Genomic DNA, 12,734 nt, shown 5'->3' with positions numbered 1-12,734 from the left:
TGTCCTATGTCGTTCAATCCACAGCATCCGTTGCTGAGAAGTTGCATGCATATTAGAACGAGACAACTGTCTAGTGATTTTCAGTCCACAATGTCTAGAAGGTGAATTCATAATGTCAACTATGGAATGTGTACATTCTAAATGAAAATCTTACAATATACACCATTCATCTGTTGAATAAATGCAGAATTAGTCAGAACTTGTATGAAACCTGACTCAATTAGTATGAAATCTTTGAAATTGTGAACTACTTCACACATGCTATTGATAATCTTATCTATCCTAGCTAAGTAACAGAAAGAAGTCTGAGTCTCACCTACTATCCCATATTATCCTTGGTTCTTTGGGGTTATCTTTTTAAAAATATTGAATTAGTATACAAAACATTACCGTCTTAATAAATGCCTTAGAAATATAGTCTGGAAGAGTAGATGGTGAAATACTTTCAAAGAACTGCTGTCATTTGTAACTATTAAGGGAGTACGAGGCGTTACGTATTTATTCAATGAAAGTAGAAAACTAAGTTGTGAACTCATGATTTTAAGGATACATTTTGCGCATTTTAAGTTAATAGCATAAATTAACACGGAATTTCTTCTGTGCGAATTGTAGCATTGAAAATGATTAAAGACTTTGAAAATTAATGACATTAAACAATAACTCAGTTGTTATTTTCATCTGAATAAATTCACCCAAGGTTGTATGACGTCAGATGATCTTTATTTTGTGTAGTTGTATACATTTATGGTTCTATATTTTATGACCAGTATAAAATAGACATTTTACATTTCAGTCGATGAAATCAGTAACAAACCCTCAGCGTTAAGCACAGACAAAGAAGGAATAGTGGATAGTTCCACATGCCGTGATAGATATTAGTTGACCAATAGGATGTGGTTAGAGATTATCCACTGCGAAAGTAGCTACTCATAAGTAATATATTTAGATATCGCTGCGCAATTGAATTTATGGGCCTCAACCTAGTTTGTAAATCGAAATCACTAAATAGCTGACAGTCGAAGAATTCACAAGACAAGTAGTATATCACGCATTGTTGACGGCGAATCGATTAATTTTGTTTTATTCTGTCCCATAATTTGAAAGTTACTTTTTAGGCAGCTTGTGTCTTCTGATCTTATAGTTCCTACTTTTTGTGATAACCCCTTTCATGGCCCTACTGGGCAGCATCGTCACTCTCCCTGCTTTAAATAGAGTCGAAAGTTATCACAAAATTCTTAAATCAATCTGTTCTGATGACTCTGTTGGTCATTGGTTCTCTACATTTGCATACAGATCTCCATTGAATTTTTTATTAGGATAAGCTCTTGTCATGTAATTTATTTATTTAAACATAAATATTGGTACAAAGGGGCACCAGATATATGTGCTGCCCCCAAATGCCCTGGTACGGCCGAGAGTGGGGAGAGTCCGCTCTCCCTCTCGAAATGCTCTCATATGGCCAGCGAATATATAGCCTCTGCCAGGGAAGTCCCACTCACTGCCTTCTCGTGGCACCGGTGTTGTTCACAAAAGTGAGAGGACGAAAAGAGAATGTCCGGCGCTTTAACCGGGTTGGTGGATGTGGAGGGTCCACCTAGGGGAGTTGGCGAACCCTGATTCCAAACCAATGGTGCACATGGGCTCCAGGATCCTGAAGAAACGAATGGCGTATGAACCAACTGTTGGTCACCGGCTACCATGGGACTGCATCTCCTTACGATGCTCCACTGCCTTGTGGATCAAATCTTTAAGTGAAAGGCTCAGGGTGTCGCCCCCTAAGAAAACCACCTGCTTAGGTTTGGGCACTCGTGCAGTATCACAGCTCCCACTCAAATCTAATGAGATTGTGTGGCGCACATATATCTATTAATTTATTTTATTTAAACACATAAATATTGGTACAAAGGGGCACCAAATATATATACGTCACACAAATCTCATTTGATTTGTGTGAGGGCTGTGATACTGCTTGAGTGCCCAAACCTAAGCAGGTGGTTTTCTTAAGGGGCCACACCCGGAGCCTTTGACCTGAACTAAATTATCAAGTTGTATTGTAACATGCCAAACAGATCTATCAGTGCAGGAATAACTAAATTGTTAAATACGAATGTAGATGTTCAGGATACTGGAGCCCATGTTCACCATTGGTTTGGAATGAGGGTTTTCCAACTCCCCTAGGTGTATCCTCCATATCTACCAACCTGGTTAAAGCGCCGGACATTCTTTTTTCGTCCTCTCGATTCTTTAAACAATACCCCAACCACGAGAAGGCAATGAGTAGGACTTCCCTGGTAGTGGTTGTATACGCGTGACCATGTGAGAGCATTTCAAGAAGGAGAGTGGACTCTCCCCACACTCGACCATACCAGGGCATTTGGAGACCTCGTCATGTAACTGATAAACCTGATCATTGTTAACCAGTAGATTGGATCTATATAAATATTTCCAGGAATCATGGATAGATATGAATCCAAATGTGATAGAATTCCCGTAGAATTTTTGCATCTATGCTTTTCTTCCATACTGGTACAGTCTGTAAATAGACATCTGACCACCTTACGGAGTGAAGTAACTATGTACTTAGTGTTTTACTGTGTGCATGCTTAATGAATGTTGTAATTCCTGTGCATCATACTGTTGTAACCGGTCTCCGACACATTAATGGCGCTTTGCTGCTTACATACTGAACCTACATATCTAGTGTTTATTAATTAACTGATACTTAATTCTTTCTCTTTATTCTTTCAGATACTATCATACTTCTAGTGATCAAAATCAAATCAATATTGATTATGTGATGATGTCAGCTGACTCTAAACCGTACCCATTCCCTAATGGTCTACATTTATTTGGACAGTTGGTGATCGGACCGCCTGGTAGTGGGAAAACCACATACTGTGCAGCAATGCATGATTTTCTTGTAAAATTAGGTCAGTGTTATATCCACGATTCTTTTAGGTTTATACAATCATTTTGGTATTTGTTAATTTACATCAGTAATTGAATTAATCAAGGTCCTGAGGCCAAACACTGGGGCGGTGGGGGTTGTGAAAGTGCACTAATGAGGAGTAGCTCCATACTAGGAAGAAACATTCCCCCACTGCTCCTCTGGTTTTCAGTGGATTTCCATCTGAAGTTAGTTTGTGATGTAATCTATTAACCTCCTCCGGTGCTCCCAACAATTTCTCGCTATTTAACATATTGTTGGTTTGTGTGCCCTGCAAACTCAATATTCTTTCAAGTGTTATACTGCCTGAATTTTAAATTAACAAACCACAAGCTTGAATTCTGTTCTACTCTTTGAGTTGTCAGCAATATGTGCACGGAAATTTCTACCATCATCCTCAAATTACAGCTCAGTGACACAAAGCGAATGGAATATCAGTGGTCATGAGTGCTCTGTTAGAGGTATGACGGCGTTTATCATTTCCCTCTTGCCCACGCTGTTGAAGGGTTCTTCCAGAAGTACCTGAAAAGGAAATTGGGTTAGAGTTAGTCTTAGTGACCTGAGAGCGTGATCGCAGTGCCCGAGGGACGACTGCTTGAGACCGGTCATACACGACATTCTTGTGGGTAAATTCTTAACTGATGATCTGTTCACTGTCTCCTGAACGGACTTGTTAGTTTCTGTTTGTCTGAGTTATGTGCGTTTATTCACCTGGTACGCTTTTCAAAATATACATTTGCAACGCCAAATGCAAACAGCTCCCACACAACATCATGGCTTGTACCATCCTAGTATATTTTGCATAATTTATTATCTTACTGTATTTGAAATTAAGTAGTATATTTTTGATCACGTAGTTAGGATTTGTAAAAGCGTAAACCAATGTACTATATTAAATCAATTCGTAGTTGTCAGCTTATTTTCTTTTCTTAAGTAATTTAGATTTATATTGAAGAATTTACGAAACGATCTGAAATTCCGAAACATATTTTTGAAAGGGATTTATGAATACTAGATCTTTGTTCAATATTGATATCATATCTAACCACCTATTGCTCGACAGTCGGTGTATTGTTTTATTTATTTAAGTTATTTACTAGATATAGATTAACGTACTTGACCTCAAGCCGCACTCTAAGTGTGAGGACTAGTGGTACTCCCTTGTTGCCCAAAATAAAATAGGTAGAATAGAGTTCGAACCTGTAGCCTAGTAACTAAAGGTCGAGCGCTTTGACCACTCAACCATCCTACTACATTCTATCCGAGAATATTTAGGCTTCATTACAAATATCTAACTATTTACCCACTTCATCAGTACATCCAGCTCAAATCTTCCTGCCGTTGTCATAAAAACCGCAGTGAAACTTATCGGCTGAGCTTCACCCGTTTATCATTTTAAATTGAGAATTTTTACAAAACTTTCTTGGATTACAAAGTCGAATATCTACTTTACACGAAATTCTTGCATAATCTTTATATCACTGACTATGATAATTTATTTATGATCATAGATTTCCCTTTGAAATGGATATAACTAAGCTACTATGTATTAAGCTTTATCCACAATCATTATTTGGTGGCTAATAATCCTGCTGTCTGACCTTTGAAATCTTAGTATATAAAGTCGTTTCTTACTGATTGACCAATTATTGTTAATTCCAGTAATATTTGTATGCTAATTTCGTAGATTGTTCATAAAGGGTATTTCTATTGATAAAACCTGATAATGTTACATATTAAGTGTTACTTCATCTGTATCCTAGATATTTTGTCATTATTTTTTAAAATGAATTATAAACTTCGGAACTCTTAAACTTCCTTTTAACAAAAATTATCAATCTAGCTAGAGTAATATTTAAATGAAAATCTGTAAATCTTTGTACTAAGCTTGAAAATATATGGTGGACACGGAAAGTCCACCTAGGGAAGTTGGAAAACCCTCATTCCAAACCAATGGTGAACATGGGCTCCAGTATCCTGAGGGAACAAATGGCGTATGAGCCTATTGTTGGTCATCGGTTACCATGGGATTGAATCTCCTTACGATGTTCCACTGCCTAGTAGATCAGATCTGTAGGTCAAAGGCTCCGGGTGTGGCCCCTTAAGAAAACCACCTGCTTAGGTTTGAGCACTTGGGCAGTATCACAGCCCTCACACAAATCAAATGAGATTTGTGCGGCGCATATATATCTGGTGCTTCCTTGTACCAATATTTATGTGTTCAAATAAATAAATAAATTGATGTTTTGTTAATTACTGAACCACATTATCACTATAGTTAGGATTTCATATGGATTATTTCCAACAGAATGAATTAATTTCATGCAGTTAGTTCCCTTTATGAATTTAATTTGAATGAATTAATTTGAGTTTAGACTAGGTTAGATTACAGAGTACTAAACTATCATCAGTCTCTTAATCTTCATTAAGAAGTTTTTCATTTTCTTCTTAGTTGACATAATATGCAAGTGTGATAATTGATAACTTTATTTCTAAATACATTGAATTTTTTATTCTAAAAAATTACATGTATATATATACATATAGGTCGAAAAGTTGCTGTCATCAATTTGGATCCAGCCAACGATAGCTTACCTTATCCGTGTGCCATTAATATGGCCGATTTAATTTGTCTCGACGAGGTTATGGATTATCTTGGCTTAGGTCCGAATGGTGGTCTAATCTATTGTATGGAATATTTATACACAAATCGATCGTGGCTAGCGAATCAACTAGCAGCATTAAAACAGAAAGATCCAAAAATTTATTTAATATTCGATTTGCCGGGTCAGGTAAGTCAACTCTGTGATGTGGATCATGCAACTAAGCTTTTTACCTGTAAACGTTTATGTGTATTAGTCAATCACTGATTATCATTCAATGTTATTCTGTTTCGGTTATGCTTTAATAAGGGCGCACTCAAAAGGTTGATTTCTCAATAAAATAAAATGTAATCACTAGTATATTAAATGACTAAGTATAATCGATCAAGCTCGAGCGTCTAAACAGTGATTGATTAACGAAATGTAGCTGTATATGTTACCTATATTTGTAAATCCTGCTTCAGTTTGGGCACCTGGGCAGTATCACAACCCTCACACAAATCGAATGAGATTTGTGTGGCGCATATATATCTGGTGCTTCCTTGTACCAATATTTATGTGTTTAAATAAAATAAAATAAAAATATTTGTAAATATAATGTGTCTATATGTACACATTTTAAAAGTGTGCTATTCCGCGTGTGTGATCGATCTGTTTCCATAATCTTCGATAACCGATTTCATACATACTACTACTTCCTTTTGAAATACTGTTACTGAATCCTTAGGAAAACCCTCCATAACCTAACTGTGGACATTTCACAGTACAATCTGAAAAATTGGATCTCTATTGTCTCCACGTCTGGTTTGTTACCTGATTCAGGTGTCTTCAAAATAACTTGTAAATATTTTGATTTCTTTTTAATTGTTTACGCAGAATGGTGACTACTTGATCGTTAAATTCAATTACGATAATCTGCATATAGTACAAAGGTTAATGCTGCTTATTGATTTGTCGTTTACTGTAGTCTCGTCTACATATTTTATTTATTTTTTATGTGAACACATAAATATTGGCACAAGGGGGCATCAGATACATATGCGCCACACAATAACAATGAGAATGGGAAGAGATAAAGAGTGTAAGGTGCGAACAACTAATCTTAATCTACACTACATTTTGGATACACTTATTAAATACTGATAATGCTAAATGTTCATAATCAGTTATGATAGTTGGTGAATTTAAAGTTGGGCACAGTTCATTTGATTTGCTGATGGTGTGCACATACGAAATCGTATTTTTGTCATGACTTAGAATGTAAACAAATGAAATAATTGTATTGAATCTTATAGCATGAATTGTGTAGATTTGATTAAACCAAGAAGGCAACGTCTTAAATATTCCATCAACATACCAATAAGGACACTACTCTAACCATTCCAGATTTTGAGTTGTAGGGAAAAAAATCAGAATTCATTCTTCACCTTTTCTAGTGTCATACAGAAGAAAATTCTCTCCTCTCACAGTATTCTTGTATTCAGACGTTAGGTTTAATGCATTCAGCGAACATAGATTTCGTAAGGTTGCTTGATGATTATGTATACGCTGACTTATCTGTTTAATCCTGAATCATAGATGAAGTTGAACTACATGAAATAAATCAACAGATACGATGTCTAGGATTTGATGTGTCGTTTCTGTTGATGAAACTATTTAAACTTTGATTTTGCTAATTACTTTTTTCCTATCTATCTAATGTAATGTTGCCTAATAACATTATAATAACTGTATACTTCTTATGACAGCATGACTTACACTACACTGTATGATGTTTCGCACATCTCCAAGTGTTCTTGTCGTTAATTACTTTCTGTTTTCTGAAGGTTTGGTCATTCACAATCAAAACTTGCTACGTTTATTACTTTTTATGTATTCTACATGGTGTAAAAAATATAACTTGGAATATAGTTCGTTGCCTTTATATATAATTGTATCATTTTGAACCACTATCGGATCTTAAACCAAATAGATACAAATTTCCAAATATGTGATCACTTTCGTTACAATTAATTGATTGTAATTTAGTGTAATATCTTTACATTTTCTATCACTTGCATCTGTCACTCAGTACCTAATTATAAGTTATTTCAAAATGAACAGCTAGTTACTTTTTATCCGATCACTTTTATTAATATGCACCCTTGTTATTGATTTAGCTTATTGATGTTATGCTCTTCTTGATCCGCACATTTTTCACTTATTCTTTTGCACGCTCCCTTATTGGATCTACTATCTGGATGTCTACATCTACCGATATACCCTGGTTCGACAATTTATGTCTTAAGGGATTGTTGTCATTTCTTGGTTTGATTGCTTCTAGTATTCTCTTAAACTACTTCTACTCCAGTTAGCATTACTCATCAAGATATCTGTAACATATGTCACTTCTTGATAAACACAAAACCGACATCCAAGGCTAGATGTATATAGTGTAATATTATTTCACATCAGAGAGAAAGAAACAGTTTTACCTACTAAATTAATTATTATTTCCTTTGCTTGACATAGTATTAATGTCGAAATCTAGGCCTTTGATTCAGTCAAATGCGTACATACCACATTGCTCTTACTTAAAACAAGACAATCATTCAAACAAAAAATGACTATCTCTGGCCTTTATTATCTTTCAAGGTCACATAAATGTATATTGTTCGTGTGTATACCTATATGCATACATATAGACAACTAACCTAATTTTTAGACACCTAGATAATCACGTGAGACACATGGTCAGACACTTTTTTTTTCAACACTTAACCGGTAGGTAGATAGGTAGATAGATGTATTATGACTCATTTACAAATCATCATCATTGTCGTCTTTTTATTGTCAGCACGATTTTCTTCATTCTATCAAGTTTTCAAAACCCAAGTTATAACTTAATCAAAAATCTGCCTAAAATATCTGGCTATTTTCATATGGACGACTAATGCTTGCAAGAATATTTTGATATGAATAAATAATAATAATAAAGAATAGGTATATATATTTGTTGGAATATTTAGTATGTCCATTGAAAGTCATTCGGCTAAAGAATAAGTTGGACTATGATGAAATGACCAAGTTTTTTTTAAATATCGATGTTAAGTTCCAACTATAGCCTCCAAATGCCCTGGTACGGCCAAGAGTGGGGATAGTCAGCTCTCCCTCTCCAAATGCTCTCACATGGCCACGCGTATATAGACTCTGCCAGGGAAGTCTTACTCACTGCCTTCTCATGGTAGGGGTGTTGTTTACGAAATCGAGAGGATGAAAAGCGAATGTCTGGAGCTTTAACCAGGTTGGTGGACACGGCAAGTCCACCTAGGGGAGTTGGAAAACACTCATTCCAAACCAGTGGTGCACATGGGCTTCAGTATCCTAAGGGAACAAATGGGACTGAATCTCCTTACGATGCTCCACTGCCTTGTGGATCAGACCTTTAGGTCAAAGGCTCGGAGTATGGCCCCCTAAGAAAACCACCTGCTTCGGTCTGGGCACCCGAGCAGTATCACAGCCCTCACACAAATCAAATGGGATTTGTGTGGCGCATATATATCTGGTGCATCCTTGTACCAATATTTATGTGTTCAAATAAATAAATAAATCCAACTATTATGGTTGAATCTCTTCTATTGTACATTAAGTAGTAACATGGTTGAAACAAAAATTGAAAAGAATGATTGCTTTATTAAATGAATCATAAGTCATACTAGATACTTATCTACATTGATTTATGGTGGGATCTGTCTATGTAGACAGTATTTTTTAAAGAATTCAATTTCAACATATTATTACAACTACGAATCGCCTTGTCAAAACAACTGAAAAAGAAACGGTTTTTGTTCATGATCACATTTAGGAGAACTGTTGAGAAATCCATCGTCAAATCATTCGTGTTAAAAAAAAACTGCGTCAAAGTTTACATTGCAAGATATAGTGTTCATATAAGAAACACTGAATGTTTATGTTTCTACCTCCGTTACAGTTCTAAAAATGTTTAAATAGATAAACTATATCTTCTAATCGTGTATTGAAGAAGAGAACTTGATCTTAAATCTAAATAGTAAGAAAAGCTTTTAGATGATTATTCGGTTGTTGTGTGAGTATCTTTAATTATCCTTGTAAGCATATCGACTTGATTAATGTTTTTTAAAGGGAATAAGTTAGGAAATGAAAATTTACGATCTCAAGATACCTTCTTTGTACAGTAGAACTAATCTTAAGGAAATGGAATTATTTCTTACTAGTCTAGATACTTAACACTCACATTTTTCGATACAGTTTAAAACCTGCTTCAACAACTTCATATTGAATAACTCGGTTGAATCTGTTGTTTCCATCTAACCATTATATAGTTTGTGTTAGTCCCAATAGATGAATATATGAACTGGGTCGCCCTGTAACAAACTTCTTTCTAAATAGGAATTCTCATCTATTCTTCTGTAAAGTATGGAGATATTTGAACTTGAGTTCAAGTCTAATTTCATGAACATGCATAAACCGATAGTTTATGACAGTATAGGTCAAATATGTCTGATACAACCTGGCTACCCAAAATATTATGTGTATAACTTTCAATGTGATTATGACGAACTTGGTCTCTTGTGCTGTTATTGGTATGAGGGCTGATATCATTTCCCAGTTGCCCACACCGTGGAGGGGTATTTCTTGAGGAACCTGAAAAGGAAGTTGAATTAGTGTTGGTTTTAACGACCTAGGAGCGTGACCGCAAAGTCCAAGGGATAACTGCTTAAGGCGGATCACTCACGACCTTTTTGTGGGAGGTTTTTGACGTGTTAGCTCCGTTCTTAAAAGGTTTTACCGCCGGAGACGGAAACCTGTAAGGTAGGGTGTGACTTTTTTAGGGTCAACCTTTTCTAACCCCTTCTTTCCTTGTGAGAAGGCAGCATCTCTGCAGATGCTATGTTGGCTACCAAGTTTTCTAAACTCAATATAGTCTCTTAATCAATATCTGCCTGTTAAATAGTTTAATGTTTCTGATGAGAAATCTGTTTCCTTTCAATTTGTTACTCAATAAAAAGTTGTATTTACAACTCTGAGGAAACTTGGTGGTCCATGTAACAGTATGTCCTGAATCAACGATATAGATTAACACTTATCTATCCTTACCGTAATCGATTTCTTGCAGAAAAACAATGTTTGTATTAATCATTTATTGAGTAATAATTACTAATTTCATTTTACCTACCTCTTAGTTCGAACAAATTCTCCTAATGAATTTTAAAATGTTCATAAGTACTAATGCCAAAGTTGAACCTGATCATTTCGAATAAATTGACCATTGAACAGGAAGTTAATAATCATAAAGTAATTATGCCTAAAAAAATTCGGAAATGTTCATGAATGTAGCTTAAATATTTCTTTATTATTTACTGACGAATATTGATTTTGTCAAATTGCAAAACTAATCGACAGAACACTAAAGAGTAAACAAAATATTATTATCACAGGATTATTGTAGTCAACGAAGATTTGGTGCGAAATCACAGTGCTTTGGTAAAATACCAAAACCATATATTAAATGTATCATTTGTATATCTTCCATCAGTTGTCATTTACATTCTTTATGATTCTCCCAATTCTGTTTTTATTTCAATTCCTCTCTGTTCTTTTCAACTCGATCCTCTGGATCTTCTTCTGCCAGGCATTCCACTCATGATTGGTGTTACATACCACCTATATCTGTCAACATAAGTTATTTATTATTTATTGATTTAAACACATAAATATTGGTACAAAGGAGCACTAGATAGATATGCGCCACACAGATCTCATTTGATTTTTGTGAGGGCTGAGATACTGCTCGGGTTCCCAAACCTAAGCAAGTGGTTTTCTTAGGGGGCCACACCCGGAGCCTTTGACCTAAAGATCTGATCCACAAGACAGTGGAGCATCGTGAGGAGATGCATTCCCATAGTAGCTGGTGACCAACAATTGTTTCATACGCCATTTGTTCCCTTAGGATACTGGAGCCCATGTTCATCATTAGTTTGGAATGAGGGTTTTCCAACTCCCCTATGTGGATCCTCCATATCCACCAACCTGGTTAAAGCGCCAGACATTCTCTTTTCGTCCTCTCAATTCCGTAAACAACATCCCCCACCACGAGAAGGCAGTGAGTAGGAGCATACACCACATAACTATTAAACTTAACTGTTATTATAAGTTTTAAGATTATTATTATTATTTGCATTGTTTTTTCTCTTTGTTTTATCAAGGTGGAATTGTACACACATCATCCTTGTATGCGTCAACTTGTTTGTTATCTTACAAATAAACCAACTAATTTCAAAATAAACACTAAAAATCAATTATCATTACCCTCATCATCAAAACAATCTTCATCATCTAATGATGAAGTACCTAATTCTCTTGATTTACAATTAACATCAGTACATTTAATTGATTCACATTATTGTTCTGATGCTGGAAAATTTATTGCATGTGTATTAACTTCTTTATCAGCTATGCTACAATTATCTATACCCCATGTAAATATATTAAGTAAAGCGGATTTAATTGAACAATACGGTGAATTAGATTTCAACTTGGATTTTTTCACCGAAGTATTAGATTTACAATATTTAATTGATTGTTTACATAAAACTACAAATAATACAGATCAGTTATTATTCAATTGTAAATATACACGTTTAAATCAAGCTATCATTGATTTAATACAAGATCATTCAATTGTTCAATTCTTATTATTAGATATACAAGATCTATCACATATTGAACGTGTTATGCGTTATGTAGATCGTGCTAATGGTTATGTGTTTGGAACAAATGAACAACATAATCTTCAAAGTTTATTACATTCAGCTTCTGGTGTTGAACTAGCACCTGATTGGATAGGTATGATTCAAGAGAAATATATGTTTAAAAAGAATGATGATAATCATAATATTGATAATAATGTACAGAATGATGATGAACCTCATATTGATTTATTCGCTTAAGTTAACTGGATGAAATTTATGGAAGGATTATCTTGCCAAATTTTCCTTCACTTTTCTATCAGTTTTAAATGTACAGCCATCAATATCAAGTCCTGTAAATACTTATCAGTGTTTTATCTTCTAATTATTTTTCTGTATTTTGAATAACAGTTAATAATCTTTCTGATGTCAAACTAGTGATCATTTTAAGCACAATATTGCACTGATGACATCCAA

The 12,734-nt window shown here is 34.9% G+C and overlaps 1 protein-coding gene across 1 annotated transcript; it reads left to right on the top strand.

Annotated features, from left to right (window-relative positions):
* Positions 1-90: 90 nt before the first annotated feature.
* Smp_165330 (xpa-binding protein 1-related) lies at positions 91-12,518 on the top strand (the record flags this gene model as incomplete). Its single annotated transcript, XM_018797156.1, has 4 exons — positions 91-101; positions 2,749-2,930; positions 5,495-5,785; positions 11,917-12,518. 4 exons carry the CDS (start codon positions 91-93, stop codon positions 12,516-12,518), a joined length of 1,086 nt encoding a protein of 361 aa, XP_018652225.1.
* Between the last annotated feature and the right edge of the window lie 216 nt (positions 12,519-12,734).

The sequence above is a fragment of the Schistosoma mansoni genome, chromosome 4 (genome assembly GCF_000237925.1).
Source record: "Schistosoma mansoni strain Puerto Rico chromosome 4, complete genome".
In the NCBI taxonomy this organism is placed as follows: Eukaryota; Metazoa; Platyhelminthes; class Trematoda; order Strigeidida; family Schistosomatidae; genus Schistosoma; species Schistosoma mansoni.
The sequence above is the reverse complement of the archived record's forward strand: the minus strand, read 5'-3'. Positions and strand labels throughout refer to the sequence as shown.